At 41.6% G+C, this 18956-nt stretch overlaps 1 protein-coding gene across 2 annotated transcripts in view; it reads left to right on the forward strand.

Annotated features, from left to right (window-relative positions):
- The window catches only part of APPBP2 (amyloid beta precursor protein binding protein 2), a 1023983-nt gene that overhangs the window by 437991 nt on the left and 567036 nt on the right, over positions 1-18956 (forward strand). For both annotated transcript variants that reach the window (XM_044054555.1, XM_044054556.1), the window contains exons 4-5: positions 14085-14208; positions 15124-15292. In XM_044054555.1, coding sequence (XP_043910490.1) covers positions 14085-14208; positions 15124-15292 — 293 coding nt within the window. The remainder of the gene's footprint in view (positions 1-14084; positions 14209-15123; positions 15293-18956) is intronic.

The raw sequence follows: 18956 nt of genomic DNA on the forward strand, positions 1-18956 counted from the left end.
AAAATGCAAGTTTTGAGAAAAAAACGATTTTAAAAATAAGTGCAAACAGGAAATTCAGTAAACAGCTTTAGGTTGTGCTCTAAATACAGTTACTAATGCAGAAATCAAGTTTAACAAGCCAGAAAATGCTCAAAATAGGCGGCTATGCAGAAGAACTTAGCAAATAAACAGAGGAAAAATACTTAAAATCTCAAAAGTGGCTCCTTTCTTCTCTCAGTGTTTTCTCCTCTTGGTTGTTGCTTCACCAACAGCCAACAAGCCTAAAATGCCCGGACAGCTTTCAAGGACCTGCTTCATCCAGGACAGTTACCAATAAAGACAGACAACACTATGGTCATGTGGTGCATAAACAGGCAGGGAGGTACACATTCCTACCCCCTCTGCAGACAAGCAATGACCTTATGGGACACAGCATTGGCTTTTCAAATTCACCTGCAAGCAGAATTCCTGCCAGGAAAAACAAATACTCTGGCAGACGAACTAAGCAGAAACCTCATGGATCCCCACAAATGGAAACTGGATCCACAAATCTTCAACATGATAATAAGGAAATAGGGTTGCCCATACATAGATCTATTTGCCTCCCCTCACAACTGCCAACTGCAGAGATTTTGCACAAGGATTTATCACAAGCAAGCATGGAAAGTGGACACCCTATACTTCAGCTGTAAAAATCTTACGGCATATGCTTTTCCTCCACTGCCTTTCCTTCCCAGGGTACTCCTAAAGGTCAGACAATAGAAGCCAAAAATGGTACTGATTGCACCAGACTGGCCACGCCAGCACTGGTACCCAATCCTAAAGAGCTTGTCTCAAGGTCCAGCATGGATATTGCCTCAAACTTCTCACTTGCTGACCCAACAAAACAATCAGATCCTGCACAGCCAACTCAGGACATTAAATCTAGCAGCATGGCAGATAATGTAGCCATTCAGAACACTCCTCTTTCAAAAGCTGTTACGGATGTTATTTTTGAGGCCAGGAGGCCCAGCACCAGAAAATCTTATGCAGAAAAATGGAAGAGATTCTGTGTTTTGAACCAGGAACAAGGCATTGACACGTGTGTACCAAATATGCCTCAGATTTTACAATATCTAACTGAGATGCTGAACCAGAGGCCTTTCCTTCTCATCAATTAAGATTCATGCCTCTGCCATTTCAGCCCATTACAATACGGAACCACCTATTTTTTCTCATCCTTTAATAAGGCAGTACCTCAGAGGGGCCAAAAACATTAGGCCTCCAAGGAGAGCACCAATTCTGGCCTGGGACCTCAATTATGTTTTGGAAAAACTCACACTGCCTCCTTTTGAGCCAGCATCAACAGCAGATATAAAATTCTTATCCTGGAAAACAGCTCTGCTCCTAGCAATAACCTCTGCAAGGCGAGTCTCGAAGTTACAAGCACTCATGGCTGGGGAACCTTTCATCATATTTCATCCAGACAGGGTTTCTCTGAGGACAAACCCTACATTTATGCCTGAGGTGGTGTCCAGTGTGGCCCTTAACCAAACCATTCACTTGCCAACCTTTTACCCTAATCCACAGAACAAGGGTGAGAACATTCTGCACTCTTTGGACATACACAGGCAGTTACGATTCAACTTGGACAGAACTAAAGCTTTCAGAAAGACTGAGCAACTTTTAGTGTCATATGCTGCAGGATTACAAGGAAAGGCCATCTCAAAACAGACTATTTCAAAGTGGATAGGCTATTGCATCCGTTTCTGCTATTTTCAACATGGCAAATCAGTGCCTAAGGGCATTAGGTCTCATTCCACCAGAGCAGCAGCCTTCCTCAGAGGAGTACCAACCAAAGATATCTTAGAGGCTGCAACTTGGAGTTCAGTGCACACCTTCACAAAGCACTACCACTTACCTCTTTACTCTAAGTCCAGAGCAGGCTTTGCCACTGCAATTCTGCAGGGCCTCATAGCCTCTCCTAATCCTATTTAGCCCAGCCACCCTTCCTCAGCTTTGGGATTCAACCCAAGAGTAATGACTGCAACAGTGAAACATTATGAACATAGTACAGTTGTGTACCTACCATAAATGTAGATGTTCGAGTGTATTCACTGTTGCAGTCCAGGTTACCCACCCACCATCCCCCTTTTCTTTGCTGGGTCTTATCTGCACTTCTCTATCCTATACAACCTATTTGGTGTATTTGCTTGTAGATGAAGGAAATGTTATTTATGTGCATGCATTTTTATTGGCATAGTTTGCAGCCTACCTATTTGGGATCACCTGACATCTGGGGCAAGAAAAACTGAAGAAAATGGCGTCTGCTGCATCCTTTATACCCCTGGCGCACTGACGTCAGGGAAGAGGCGAAAGCAACCGACGCCGGACCTAGACTTTGGAATTCTGGCCAGTAGGATAACCCAAGAGTAATGACTGCAACAGTGAATACACTCGAACATCTACATTTATGGTAGGTACACAACTGTACTTTTCTTTGGTGGGCAGAGACATGTCACCAGAACAAGGGACGGCCTTTCACTCTACCCCCTGCAACCCAAACCCTTACTACAGACGCACCAGACTATGCTTGGGGGGGCCCACCTGGCAGGGATATGCATTCAGGGCATATGGAGCCCAAAACGAATGCATCTGCATATCAACCAAAAAGAGATGCTAGCTCTTCCGAATGCCCTGACAGCCTTCAAGGACTTATTTCATCTAGGGCAACTACTGATAAAGACAGACAACACCACGGTTATGTGGTACATAAACAAGCAGGGGAGTACACATTCCTACCCCCTTTGCAGACTAGCCATGGTATTGTGGAACACAGCCTTGACCTACCAAGTACTTCTTCAAGCTCACTTCCTGCCAGGAAAACAAAATACTCTGGCAGACGACCTAGGCATTAATCTTATGGACCCTCATGAGTGGAAACTGGATCCACAAGTCTTCAGCATGATAACAGAGAAATGGGGAGCCCAGACATAGATCTGTTTGCCTCTCCCCAAAATTATCAACTGGACAAATTCTGCACAAGGATTTATCACAGACAAGCATGGAAAGTTGTTGCCCTCTCCTTCAGTTGGAAAAACTTATCAGTCTACGCCTTTCCTCCTCTGCCTCTTCTCCTCAAGGTCTTACTAAAGATCAGAAAGGAAAAAACAAAAATGATCCTAATTGCCCCCGGACTGGCCTTGCTAGCACTAGTACCCAATTCTTAGGAATATGTCTCAACTCCTTCCTTGGTACTTGCCTCAAATACCTCATCTACTGTCTCAGCAGAGCAATCAAATTCTGCATACTCAGCTCCAAACTCTGAACCTGGCAGCATGGCTGATCATGTAATTATTCAAACACCTCTCAGTAAATCTGTGATGGATGTCATTTTGGAAGCCAGAAGGCCTAGTACTAGAAAATCTTATGCTGATAAATGGAAGAGATTTTGTGCTTGGAACCAAGCACAAGGAACAGACACAGCAAAGCCAAATATTCCTCAGATTTTACAATACTTGACTGAGATGCTTGACAAGGGCCTATCTTTTTCTTCAATAAAAATCCATGTCTCTGCCATCTCGGCTCATTACAACATGGAGTCTCCCATCTTTTCTCATCCTCTGCTAAAACAGTATCTTAGAGGTGCCAAAAATTTAAGGCCTCCCAGAAGATCACCAACTCTGCTTGGGACCTCAAATTTGTGCTGGAAAAACTCGCCCTGCCTCCTTTTGAACCAGCAGTTTCTGTGGATATAAAGTTTTTATCTTGGAAAACAGCTTTCCTTTTGGCAATCACTTCAGCAAGAAGGGTTTCAGAACTACAGGCCCTCATGGCTGTGGAGCCTTTTATTACATTTTACCCTGACAGGGTGTCCCTCAGGACCAGTCCTTCCTTTATGCCTAAGGTAGTATCCAGCATGGCTCTTAACCAAACTATTCACCTGCCAGCATTTTACCCAAATCCGCAGAACAAGGGGGAGTGGATTTTGCATTCCTTGGATGTACACAGACAACTAAGATTCTACTTAAACAGGACCAAATCTCTAAGAAAGTCAGAGCAGCTACTGGTGGCATTTGCTGCAGGATCAGAGGGGAAGGCTATATCAAAGCAGACTATTTCTAAGTGGATAAGCCACTGCATTCATTTCTGCTACTTGCATCATGGTAAACCAGTGCCCAAGGGGAATCGGGTCACATTCCACCAGGGCTGCCTCTACCTCAGCAGCTTTTCTGAGAGGAGTTCCAACTAAAGACATTTTAGAAGCTGTAACTTGGAGCTCTGTTCATACGTTTACAAAGCATTATCATGTGCCTCTCTTCTCTAAGTCCAGAGCAGGCTTTGCCACTACAGTTCTGCAGGGCCTTATAGCCGCTCCTAATGCTATTTAGCTCCATCTTCCCGTCCATAGCTTTGAGATTCTACCCAAATGTAATGACTGCAACAGTGAAACACAAAGAACATAGTATAGTTGTGTACACTTACCATAAATGTCGATGTTCGAGTGTATTCACTGTTGCAGTCCGGGTTACCCACCCGCCATCCCCCTTTTTTCTAGAACTTCTCTTTCCTTCACTAGATTCTAAAGCCTTTGTGGTGTGTTTGCTTTTAGATGAAGGTAAAGTTTATGTTGCTTAAAGTGCATTTATTTATATATTGCTGTTTATATATATATATATATATATATATATATATATTTTTTTTTTACTCCCCATTTGGGGGGCACCTGACATCTAGGGCAAGAAAAACTGAAGAAAATGGCGTCGGCTGCATGTTTTATACCCCTGATGACCTGACGTCATGGAAGAGGAGACAGCAACCGACGCAGGACCAAAGACTTTGATATTCAGGCCGACTGAGGGCAAACTGCCAGCAGATTACCCAAATGTAATGACTGCAACAGTGAATACACTCTAACATCTACATTTATGATAAGTGTACACAACTGTACTATTTGACTCCAGTTGATTGTAACTGAATATTTATAGACTGGGCAATGGTTGTGGTGAATTTGGTAAAGTTGAGAATAAGGAAGGGATACTTAGTGGTGTAATAGGAACTATGATTTAAAAATAAAGGGAAATTTATTCAAGTTTTTCAATAGAATATGCTCTTGTATGACTAGACTGAATAGACATAGAGCAGAGGTAATAGTCTAACTCTTTGTGACGTAGAACAATGACCATATACTGGAGGGTCTCTTTGGTGATAGTTGCTTGCAGTATGAAGAGCATGTGAATAAGTGCATAGTGGCAGGTGTGGTACTGACAGGGCTGCTTAAGTAAGATATGCACCATACTACTCTAGTGGTTTTGTGAATATGAAGCAGGTTTTAAGATGAGAGGTGTTGGGTATGATGTATTGTATTAAAATTGTTAAAGATAATGTATTATCATGATTTTTTTTTTGAATTCTTCATTATGTTGGAATGATCAAAATAAACTGAAAAACAGTAGAAGTGATTGAGCGTAAAAAAATAAAATGGTTACATTTCAGGCTTTTTTATTCCTCATGTTGCCAGATTCCCTCTTGGGCTCTGTGGACAAGGGGATATGAAAATGAACATCCTTCATTTTCTGAGTGCATAGCACACATTTGAGAATCATAGCTGGAATAGTGTTCAGATGTCCTTCAAGAATGCAACTGCAGTCCTGACATATGGGTTGTCCTGCCTCAGGCAGCCCTTCGGTCAGTCGGATTCCAAAGTCTGGGTCCGGCGTCGGCTGTTGTCGCCTCTTCCCCGACGTCAGAGCGGCTGGGGTATAAAAGCATCAGCCGACGCCATCTTCTTCAGTCTTTCTTGCCGTGCGGTGCCCGAAGCAGAAGCAGTTTGCAAGTGCTGGTCAGCCAGCTCCTGTGTTTTCAGATACCGAAGTCATCAAAAAGCTAAGTACCCCGTTGGGGTACGCCTCAGCCGATGTCAGACAAAACTGAAAAAGTTAATAAGTGTTTGTCTTGTGGTAAACAAATACCTCATAAGGACTTCCATTCTTACTGCCTTCCCTGCCTCGGCCCAGACCACGACGTCTCGGCCTGTGCTGCCTGTGCTTGCTTCAACAACACAGAATTTGCTGAAGACTTTTTTGGGGAAAATTACTCCTATATCATGCCGTCGGAACTTCCGACAGCACACGTTTCCAAAAAACGGAAGGACCGGGACCGACCTTTGCGGCCCGCGACGTCCACCGACACCACACCTAAGCCTACCGCGAGTGCATCGGTCTCTTCGGAGGTGGTAATTCAACTGCTCCAGGCCGACGACACCGCTTTACAGCACACTTCAGTCCCGGAGGTTTCCCCGGTGCCGGTTGTTGTTTTTCCTCCTGAAACCGAAGCCCAGGATTTGCCTGACACCATACCGGTGGACAAAGTTACTCCAGCACGTGGGGCAGCTAGGCCTCCTGTGTCTATGTCCATCAAGGCCTACACACGTGCTAAGGCTGCCAGCCAGGCTAAGTCTCACCCTCCTAAATCTTTTTCTCAGACTCCCACCTCGGATAAACAGATTATGACTTTAGCTGCAGATCTAATTGCTATAATCAGGGGCTCTCAGGCTCATCCAGACAGAGGTTCTCTGCCGCCTTCAGACAAAAAGCCTAGGGATGAGTAGACAGATACCCTTTCTTCAGATGAAGCCTCTCGTGAGTCAGGCCTTTCAGATTCCCAGGAAGAACCCTTCCCGGCCTACGAGGATTCTGATGCAGATGAATCCATTCCCTCTGCCTCTCCTCCTGAGGATATTTCTTTTGGGGAAGTTCTACACTCCATGAGAGAGCATTTTCAGTGGCAGGGCCAGGATTTCTCGGACTCCAGGAAAAGGCTCCGGACCTTCCTTAAGTTACCCCAGCACAGGCCTTTAGCTATTCCCCCAGTGTTAGATGTATTGGATGATGTGTACTCAGACTCCAGTAATTCTCCTGATTCTCTCCCTCCTGCTCCTATCAAGCTTGACAGATATTACAGGGTTCCTGAAACTCCATAAGCATCTTTTTAAGGCCCACTCTGTTGATCTAGAAACTATTTCTCAGGGGCCCAAAGGAGTGGCCACTTCCACGACCAAGAATCCTTTGCCCGCAGACAGGGAAGCTAGGTCCCTAGGTGGGGTAAGAAAGTTTATACCTCTACCACCCTTGCCATGAGGGCTCTTAACTGTCTTTTTCATATGCTACAGTATCAGGATTTTCTGATGGATGATTTGCAGAAAAAGTTAGCCTCTCCTGAGCCTTTAGATAGAAAGGCTTTGCAGGATTTGGTTCATAATACTCAGCAGGTTAGCAATCATTTTCTTCAGTGTGGTTATGATGCATTGGAAGCTTCATGTAGGGCAGCTATGACAGGGGCCGTTATACGTAGACATGCTTGGTTGAAAGAACAGTCATTGCCAGATCATGTTAAAGTAAAGCTTCTAGATGCACCTCTGGAAAAAGACAAGCTATTTGGTGCTAATGCACAGGGTGTGTTGAAATCAATTGAGGAAAAGGCTAAATCAGTACAAACAGTCAAAGATTTCCTCCAGGTTCAGCCACCAAGGTTCAGCAGGAATTGGCCTTCAAAGAATTGGTCCTTTCCAGACATTGACAAGTTTCAAAGGGGAAAAAGCAGGCGTGCTCGAGGTAGAGGGCAATACCGAGGCTCCTACAGGGGCCGCCAATGGCAACCAACTAATCAGAGAAGTGGCGCAGGGACTCCCACTGCTCCACAGGGACAATCACAATGACTTGCCTTTGACACCGCCGACCAAGGCTCAAAGAGAAGCTCCTTTAGTGGAAAGTTATCCTTATTTTCAAAAAATTGGCACGTTTTTACAAAGGACGGATGGATTTTGAACATAATTGATAAAGGTTACAGGTTCCACTTCCATACCTTACCAACAAGACAAGGCATGCCAAACCTGCCACACAATCAAAGGGCAGAGGCACTCATACAAGTTTCAAAGCTGCTACAAAGCAATAGAAAAGGTTCCTCCTCAGGAACAAGGCCAGGGATTCTACTCAAGACTGTTCCTTGTTCCAAGAAAAGAAAAGCAATGGAGACCTATACTGGACTTGTCCGCTCTAAACACTTTTCTCATTGTGCCAAAATTCAAAATGCTGACGTTACAGCAACTTCTTCCCATGCTGGGCAAGGGGTCTTGGCTGGTTACTCTGGACCTCAAGGAGGCATACCTGCATGTCCCGATCAGACACAGCTGCAGAAGATACCTCAGAATTCTTGCAGGGTCAGAGCATTATCAATTCTCAGCATTGCCTTTTGGCTTATCTACTGCGCCCAGAGTATTCACGAAATGCCTGGCATCAGTAATTGCACATTGCAGACTTCAGGGGATACAAATATACCCTTATCTGGACGACTGCCTTATACAAGCGGACAGCCAGCAAGCCTTGATAAGAAACTTGGACTATGTCATTCACTTACTACAGGCTTTGGGATACATAGTCAACATTCAAAAATCAAGACTACTGCCATCCCAACAAGTAATTTTTCTAGGAGCCAAACTGGACACAAATTCACAAATGGCTTTCCTCACAGAAGAAAAACAAGAACAATTACCAGATTACTTCAAAAGCCTAGCAAAGCACACCCAGATGACTGCAAGGAAAATCCTGCAGGCCCTGGGTTTCATGGCATCTTGCATTCTCCTGATTCCACTGGCAAGACTACACATGAGAAAACTACAATGGTACCTAAAAAGCCTATGGTCTCAACACAGCCACAACTTAGAAGCGATTATTCCACTCATTCCATGTCTACAAAAGGAATTTTTGTGGTGGGTACAAGCAAGCCAGCTAAACAAAGGCATGCCTTTCAACAAACCTCAAGCAAGCCAAACCATTACAACAGACGCCTCAGATCATGGATGGGGGGCGCACATGGAAGGCAGATGCATTCAAGGGCGATGGGCTCCCCGGGAATTGCATCTGCACATCAATCAAAAAGAGATGCTGGCAGTGATTCATGCAATCGAGGCCTTCGGAAAATTTATTCAACAAGGTCATCTGCTAATAAAGACAGACAACACCACTGTTATGTGGTACATAAACAAGCAGGGAGGCACCCATTCTTACCCCCTTTGCAGACTAACAATGACTCTTTGGGAAAAGTCCCTGAAACTGAACATACAGTTGCAATCCCAGTTTATTCCAGGCAAGGACAATATTCTGGCGGACAGTCTAAGCAGAAACATTATGGACCCCCACGAATGGATGTTGCATCCAGACATTTTTTCACAAATAACTCATGCATGGGGAAGGCTGGACATGGACCTCTTTGCCTCACACCACAATCATCATCTGAAAAAGTTCTGCTCAAGGACTCGCCATCCTCAAGCCTGGAGAATAGATGCTCTCTCCTTCAGCTGGAATTCTCTAACAATCTATGCATTCCCGCCTCTACCATTAATGACCAAGGTATTACTGAAGATCAAAGCAGAACAACCGAAAGGCATTTTGATAGCTCCAAACTGGCCAAGACAGCACTGGTACCTATTACTAAGGAGCATAACTCGCACCAAACCGTGGCCCCTACCTCTACGGCCTCTGCTTATAACTCAGCACAATTACAGGACTGTTCATCCAAACCTGCAAACATTGCAACTGACAGCTTGGAGGGTTACATGACTTCTACCCATATTTCTCTCTCCAAAAAAGTTCAAGAGATCCTACCAGAAGCACGCAGGCCTTCCACCAGAAAAACTTATTTAGCCAAATGGAAGATGTTCAACATCTGGAATGCCAACAAGGGTCAGGATGGCATTAGTAATGAACATCCCACAGATTCTAGAATACTTGGCAGAAATGTTTCACAATGGCCTTTCATATTCTTCCATAAAAATACACGCTTCAGCAATTTCAGCAAAATACAACTGTGATCCACCTGTGTTTTCACATCCTTTGCTAAGACAGTTTCTAAGGGGGATAAAGAATATCAAACCTCCAAGAAAACCACCAGTGCCTGCATGGGACCTCAATTTTGTCTTGGAAAAATTAACTCTTCCACCTTTTGAGCCAGCAGCATCTTCAGAATTGCAATTTCTCTCCTGGAAAACAGTTTTCCTGTTGGCAATTACTTCAGCAAGAAGAGTCTCTGAGATACAGGCCCTTATGGCAGTACCTCCATTTCTCATTTTTCATCAGGACAGAGTCTCTTTAAGAACCAATCCTTCTTTCATGCCAAAAGTGATATCCAGGGTTTCTCTAAATCAAGCAATTCACCTGCCTACTTTCTTTCCCAATCCTCAAAATAAAGGAGAAAAACTTCTGCACACTTTGGACATACACAGACAATTGCACTATTACTTGGATAGAACAAAGGCCAACAGAAAGTCTGACCAACTATTTGTAGCTTACGCTCCTGGAGTACAAGGAAGGCAATTTCCAAACAAACAATTTCAAAATGGATTGGAAACTGCATCAGATTCTGCTACTCTTTCCATGGAAAAGGTGTGCCAGCCAATATCAGGCCACACTCCACCAGAGCTACAGCCACCTCCACAGCCTTTTAAGAGGGTGGCTACAAAGGACATTCTAGAAGCTGCTACATGGAGCTCCGTGCATACATTTTCCAAGCATTACAACCTGCCTTTATATTCCAGATCCCGAGCAGGCTTTGCTTCTGCAGTCCTGCAGGGCATTTTAGCTACACCATCATTATCTTAGATCCTACCACCCCCAGCTTGGCTACGGTATTCAACCCATATGTCAGGACTGCAGTTGCATTCTTGAAGGACATAGTACAGTTTTGTACCTACCATAAATGTAGATGTCCGATAGATATGCAACTGCAGTCAGGTTTTCCCTCCCTCCTACCCCTCTGTAAGTATCTTTTTGAGTCCACTCCCCCCTTTTCATATTAGCTGGGGATAGTATTTATGGTGTATCTGTTTATTACTGTTGTGCATGTCTGGAATTTTATCCATTCTCTAAATTTAGCATTCCTTGGAGGGCACCTGGCATCTGGGGCAAGAAACACTGAAGAAGATGGCGTCAGCTGATGCTTTTATACCCCAGCCGCTCTGACGTCGGGGAAGAGGCGACAACAGCCGACGCCGGACCCAGACTTTGGAATCCGGCCGACCGAAGGGCTGCCTGAGGCAGGACAACCCATATGTCAGGACTGCGGTTGCATATCTATCGGACATCTACATTTATGGTAGGTACAAATCTGTACTTTTCTTGCTGCTAGCAGGTTTTGTTCACAAAATGTTTACCTCTGTTTTTGTTCATTTCAGAATTGAGGTCATCTGAAGCCATGCTAACCTGGATGTCTGTGTGATGAAAGCAGTCCCAGTAGCAATAGACTAGAGATTTCAACTACGCCATCTACTGTCTTGCCGACCTACTAATTTTCCTATGGTGTCAGAATTTAAATTTAATGCTTTATGGGAAAAATGCTTCACGGGACCATCCTAAACACTAGGAAATGCAGACTGTTTCTGTCCTGGGAGAGGCTTGTGGTTCTCGAATCCTCCTTGTCCCTTGAAGTGAGACAGTAGGAAACATCTCAAAGGTTCTGGCTTGCATACCAGTCTACATCATCAAAGTTGAATTGATCGTGATTCATACGTGAAACGTGATTCATACGTGAAATGTCTAGCGGTAGCTAAGAAACATCTGGTGCCTGCACTTTTCTTTTTCTAGAAAAAGTCATTGTATGGTTCTACTCATTCTCACTATCCATGGGAAATTCAAATGTGGGCAATCGAGGTGTTTGTCAACTTAAGGTTGTCATTTGAAAAGCATAAGAGGATCCAGACCCTGACAACCTATGCCTCAGAGTTAGTGTAAGAATTTATGCATAGCATCTTTGAAAGTCCAAGAAACCTGGAATAAGAGAGGCAAGGCCAGGCATATCTTTGTAATGGAGAAGTTGCAATGATCTGTTCACTTAAAGTTTGCAGATGAATCTTGAGACCCAGGCTTTTGATGATAACCATGGGCAACACCATCACAGTTATATGGTACAGTAGGAAACGGGGGGGGGGGGGGGGTTGCCACTCTTTCCCCATTGTTTAGGTGATTATTGATCACCTAGGATCTCGCATCAAAACGGGTCCATAATACCCATGCCTGTTGTAGCCTGTAGACTGAAAACTTCCTTGCAGATCATCTGAGTAAATCCACAAATAGCCCCAGTGTGCAGTCGCTAATGTAGAATGCCTTCCACAAATGCACATTACTTTGTGGCACTACAGAGACTGACTTTTTTTCCTTAACTCAAAATGATCAAGCCCCAGGGTCCTACTCTGGATGCCCCTACAAGAGAACCCTAGAAGTAATTGCATTTTCTGTTGCTTGGAGGAAAGATGATTCCCAGGGTGTACTGCAGGATTCTGTAGCGGTGACAGCATTGGTTCTCCCTACTAAAGGAAGTGAACTGAAAGAATCTCCTGTTCATCCTTATGTTGTACTACCTTCTGTTAAAATAGCTGTGGGCCTTGGTCCAGACTTTTTTTTAAAAATAATTTTGCATCCTGCAAGATAAGACGCTAATCCAGTATTGGTGTTTTCCTCCTGAGAAGTCCTGAGACTTTTTAAAAAGGCCAGGAAACTAAACGCTAGAAAATTATAATTGTGTCATACAGTTTGGTGTATGCAGCATGGCATGTGCCTAATGCAACATCTGTCCAACAGGCCTTTGTTATTCTCTGAACCTTTTTTAGCAAAGACCTTTTCAGTGCCTCATTAAAGGTGCACTTTCATCTGGAAGTTTGTCAGCTGTCACCTTGGTCTGGTAGGTTCTGAAGTGAATACTGAATCTGAAGTGCCAGGGAAGTATGCGTCTGCCCATGAGGTTTGAACTTTGCCATAAAAAAAAAAATGAATCTTGCTCTGTTTGAATCAACTAAATTGGTGCTCCTGAAATTCTGATGTTGGAAGATTCTATTCTTGGTGGCTTTTACTTCACCCAGGAGGATTTTAGAGAATTGAATGGCTGACTCTTCATCAAGAAGCGGGTGGCCCTCAGGACCACTCATCGCTTTGTGCCAAAATCAGCTCGGTCCGCTGCCAGTATTCTTTCTAAGTCCCAGCAGGGATGAAAAACTCTTGCTTCTTTTAGATTTGCACAGACAAGTAAGATGATGTATAGACACACTTAAAGATTTCTAGTAAATAGACTAGTTTGTTTCTTTTATATTAAGTAAACAGGGGAGACCAGTATATAGGCAAACCCTGAAAAAGTGAGTAGTTGGCTCATTTCCTTTTGATGCTGCCAATACAGGAAAACTTTGGAACCCAAATTAAAATGTATTCAGGAAGGGCATTATTAAATGATGCCATTTGTGATGCAGCTGCCCTGACATCTGTTCACACTTTTCCTGCGCATTATGAACTGAATGTCTTTTCTTGGAGTAGATTAGGCTTGCCACCGTGGCTCTGCAGGGTATACTCTCTCCTCCTTGTTGGGGTTAAGCTCAAGACTTGCACTGATTTAGTATTCCATATTAACATACTACGACTGTGTTCCTTACAGCGAATATAGTAAAGTACACTTTCATAACCATAGATGTTTTGAGTAATTGGATCACATATGTAGTATAGTCTTTCTTCGTCCTGTCTCTTCTGGGATTCCTGTTTTCATTTGGAAGATGGCGGTCTCCTACTGTGGGGGCATCCTTTGCATCCCATTTCCTTCTTTAAATCCCTTGAGCTCTAAAGACTTTTATTCGCATTTCAAGCACAGTAAGCACACTTGGTGACAACTTTAGCCATAAAAACTGAAGGTGGTACAGATGTCTCTCACATTTATAGTTTTTGTCTTGCTTGGCCCAGGGTTGTGAACATCCCAGGAATGTGGCTGTATGAACTGATGTTTGCCTGTTGTGAAATTCCCACAATATGCATTTTACTGTAGTAGTGATCCTACTGGTTAACAGGGTGATTATGGTGAGAATTCTTACAGAACTGTAGATTATGGTAAGTACTTTACTATAAAAATGAAAATTCAGTTGTATAATTCTTTAATATCCCTCATTTTTAATTTATTGTGAATCATTTTCAGAGTACATTATCTCTCAGTTGCTAGTTGTTTCAAGAAAATTGTTATGGCCTACTTGTAGGCATTTGTTTAATTCTTTGGAATCTAGACTTGCTTATTTTGAACTAAGTACTTGCATATTCTGCATTTAGGTGGCTTTCTGTCTGATGCTGGTTGGTACAGTGATGCTGAGAAGGTGTTTTCTTCCTGCCTGCAGCTGTGTAAATTACATGATGATGTGCTACACTGGTATCGTGCAGTAGAATGCTGTGTGAGGTAGGTTGGACTTATGAGTATGGGATCTTGCATATAAGTGTTTAAAACGTTGAGAACTATGTGATTCTGTGTTGTGGTATGTAATAACATTTACCTTTTTTGTGGATGAGTAATGAGACTATATAAAAATCTTTGGTAACTTTACAAATTCCCTAGTAAAGGGGGGGGGGGAGCAGAGAGAGAGAATTTGGAATTTTGTCTGCTTATCATACTTGTCACCACAGTAGGTCCAGAGATCTGTGTAGGGCATTAATGGAAAATAGTAAGACACCTAGAGATGTAACTAAAGCATCAAGCATTAAGAAGCATAGATAAGCCAGAACTGATTTATGAGCCTTAACGAAACTCACTTTTTTTGTGTTAGTGGAAGAAAAAATGTTAAGAAATGCTGTCATGATCCATCTAACCGAAAACATAAAGACACTGGAACAGAGACTTTATGTGTAATACCTTTTATTAGCCTAACTTGGGACATGTGTGTTTTGTGTTGATGGTTAATGGTGGCAGTCACTTGCTTAAAAGTTTCAAAAGACCCCCCCCCCCCCCAGGGCATCAGTAAAAAATAAATAAATAAAAAGCAAGTCATTACAATGTGGTATTTATGTAAAATGGTAAATGTGAAGTTTGAAGGAAATCTGAAAGTGTTATTGATATTAAAGCTGAACTACAGTTGTCATATGACATTTGCAGGGCATAAAAAATCTGTATTAGTCTGAAATAAGACTAAGAATGCACTTAGTTGTGGATGGCAGCAGTGAGGCATGAATAAATTGGAGGGAAGGAGCACAGAAAAAAATATGCAGCTGCTTATGCATCGAACAAGTTGCAGAATGGCAGACTTATGATCTTTTGCTGAACACCTTTTGTATATCTTCTGGCAATGTGTGCCACTGTACATTGTTTTTGTTTCTACAGGTTACTTCATGTACGAAATGGCAATTGTAAATATCAGTCAGGAGAAGAAACCTTCAAGTCAGCTCAGTCATACATTGAAAAACTAGCCAAACATGGACACCAGGCAAACAGAGCTGCACTTTACGGAGAGCTGTGTGCTTTGCTGTTTGCAAAGAGTCATTACGATGAGGTAAGCTTTTTTTTTTTTTTTTTTTTTTAAAGCAAGAACTTTATTTTTCAAAAAAATATATATGTATATATTCAGACTTTACAAACACAAGCATTTCTCATGCATGGTGAACTTTCTAATTTGTACTGGACTGCGTTTTCTTTCAAATGTAAAAAAAAAAAAAAAAAAAAAACTTATTCCATTGTGCGCTTTAAATAAATCAATAATTTGTAGCAGCCACCTTGTCCCCCTGCACCAGTAGCGCCATTATGTATCTTTTATGTCTTCTTCAGAGCACCATACTTCTTCCCCCTTGTTCCTCCTTCTAGGGTAGTTAAGTTGCTAATAATTCTCCTAATGTGTCCTTTAAACTCATTGCTTCTCCTTCTGTCTCAAATTGTCACCAAACTTGTGAACCTTTTTCACTGTTTAACTCCTACCTCTCAACCTTTTTAGAGCAAGAAATCTGAACAAAGCCATAAATAATGGGGAGACAAAGGCCCAGAAACTGGGACAATTTTTAAACATTGCTCTTACAAACTTTGAAAGTTGATAGAATAACAGATTTTTCATTAACATGAATTTTCTAATGGGTATGAAGTTTGAAACTGAAATGTCCGTCATTATTTTTTGATTTCAATCCTCAATGATGTTCCAGGGATTTGCCAGAAAACTAGAATTTTATGAGGAACAAACCAAAAATATGAGCTGAAAATATGAGCAGTTGAGAGGTATGGTTGGACTGATTACTTGCGTCCGTCTTAAAGTGATTGTTTCTTTGTCAATTATCTTACTGTCATTACTGTCTCCAGGACATTGGTTAATTGTCATTATTCCCAGTACTTCAGTGGAGTTTGGGTTACATGTCAAGGTATAAGAAAATTAAACGGACCAGTCTCGACACATGAACAACTTTAATCCATGAAACAAAAAAAAGTATATAAAAACAGTATTAAGCGCTTTCATCTCTTCTAAGAAGACTTTGTCAGAATACAACACAGTACATTGCCTAACAAATTTAAATAACTCAGTTAGATGACATCATAATTCTTTAACCGGTCAACATTCGTATTTCCAAAATTCACAGGTAATGATAATAAAAAGCAAATATATACATATTTAAATTTAAAAGCACCATCTTTAGATAAAATATATAAATAAAATCACTTTGTGTACCTACTAGTTCATGTAAAAAATGGTATTGTTCTTTTAATCAAACATTATCAGCTCTTTCATTTAATATTGGAGAAATAAGATATTGCATCATTTAACCCAGGTGGAAACATTGCAGCCAGTCTTAGCTGCCACTCATTCTCCTTAATTTTCAAATTAATTTTCCACTCACCCCATTTGGGATCCAATCTAATGTTGTCTACTATACTATCTACTAAACTAAACATAAATTTAGAAAAAGAAGTGCAAATCATTGAATGTTTTACATCATTCAGGTGTTCATAAATTCTACACTTTAATGAACACACTGATTTTCTTCGTGTTTCACTGTTGCATCCAACGCACAGATTTTTTTTTAGAGCCATTGAGGTTATCAGGGGAGGGGACTATTCTCATCGTACTGAACTTTGCGAAATGAAATGGATCACCAATTTGAGAAGTACCTGATCCCCAGGTCTCAATAGTTTGATACCTCTTAAACGGGCTCTTAAAAATAGGCATCTCAAAGCAAACAAATGACTTTAAATTGCTATTTCAGTGTCAAATTATTATATTTTATGCATTCTGATTTCAGAAGTTGTTTTTGGGTGTAATTAGGATGCCAATGGATCTGGTTGGTGTTAATTATTTAGAAGTAACAAGTTGGATAATCATGATTTCTAATTGATCATCAGTGCATTATTTTTCATTCTGTATATACATGTGGAGGGGTGCTTTCTCCCCCTTTTTGTTTGTTTGGGTCTTTCGGCTTTTCCCGTTTAGGGGTCGCCACAGCGGAACTCCGGTCTGCTAATGATTGGTAGTTGATTTTTACGTGCCAAGTTACCAGCCCTGACACACAACCTTCAACGAAGGTATGCCCATTCACGCATGTCTCCACGCAGAAGACGCTCTAGCTGAGAGTCGAACCGGACAGGGTCTTACTGTGAGGCGACAACGCTACCGCAGCACAACCTGCCGTAAATGGAGAGTATCATATTGCTTTTAAATTGGGATAGATTGACTCTGCCCCCTCTTAATGTCCATCAGCTTTTTGTGTGGTAGGTTATTTATGGAATGTTAGTTAAACATAGAAATTTTATTTCTTTAAACTATTATTTCACAGACATTAGTTTGAGTATATTTTTGTTTTGAGTCCGCTATTGGGTTTAACTAGTTGATACAACTTTCAATAATGTTAGTTAAAAGCATTTGTGTGGTTTACCCAAACTCAAAAATGTCTATGTACATGTCTAATTTTTGCTTTTGTATTATTTTACTTTGTCAATTTGTGAATGGTTAATCTCCTGACATTGTTTGTAATGTACACAAATGCGTAATATTTGGTTAGTATTGTCTACCTTACTTGTGTCTTCTTAGTATTGCACATTTTTGCACATCTTATAACTGAGTAGGTTTTGACTACATACAAACATGTCACTACTGAGTACACATAATGCGTGTATACAGACACAGACAGAATTCATGCAATACTTCACACTAATATGCTACAGCTTTTTGCATTTGAATAGACATTTCATTCATAAGAGTTTTTGTTTGATTTTTTGGTCATTTTTTTAGTTGTTTCTTTGTGTGTTCCCTATCCATGGATTGAGTCATGGAGACACGCAGAACTAAATTTCAAACAGAGCTCACAAGCTCCTTGTTGATTGGCCATTCTTTTTAATTAACTGTTTAATTATTTTTTAGTTGTTTTTTTGTGTTCCCTATCCATTGATTGAGTCATGGACACACTGAACAAAATTTCAAACAGAATTGACAAGCTCCTTGTTAATTGACCATACCTTTTGATTGTTTAATTTGATTGGCCTAACGCGAATGCGGATGGTCTTTGCATTTTATTTTATTTTGTATAGCTCTTGCTTGAATTGATGATTGGCTGACTGTAATTCAGCCAGCACCAATCCTTTGAATTAAGGTGTGAATGCAGAAGTGACCGCAGCAATGAATTGATTTACGGACACACTGAACAAAAGCTTAAACAGAGCTCACAATCTCCTTGTTGATTGGCCACTCTTTTTGATTGTCTATTTAGATTGGCCCTTACCGCAAATGTGGAAGAGACTGTAGCCGCAAATGCGGACTGTCTTTGCTTGTTGTTTTATGTAGCTCTTGTTTGAATTGATAATTGGCTGACTGTCATTCAGCCAGCACCAATTACTTGAATGTAGGCGTGAATGTGGAAGTGACCGCTTACTTGAATGTAGGTGTGAATGTGGAAGTGACCGCAACAATGAACAAGACTGGATTTTGTTTTTGTTTTTCATGTATACTTTAATATCTTAGGACTAATGTTTACTAATTTTTTGAGTCAGTTCCATTGTGAAAAGGGCCGTAGCCGTGAAAACGGACGGTCTTTGCCTCTAGCCATTGATTTTGTGTAGGGTTTAGTTGTTTTGTCTTTAATTGGCTGAGTCACCGACTTGTTGGGATTTCATTGGTCTTTTGTTGATTGGCCATTATATGCTTTTGTACGATTTGATTGGTCCCTACTGCATATACGGAAGAGGTC

This window comes from Protopterus annectens, chromosome 13.part0 (genome assembly GCF_019279795.1).
Source record: "Protopterus annectens isolate FY-2018-M chromosome 13.part0, PAN1.0, whole genome shotgun sequence".
Taxonomy (NCBI): domain Eukaryota; kingdom Metazoa; phylum Chordata; order Ceratodontiformes; family Protopteridae; genus Protopterus; species Protopterus annectens.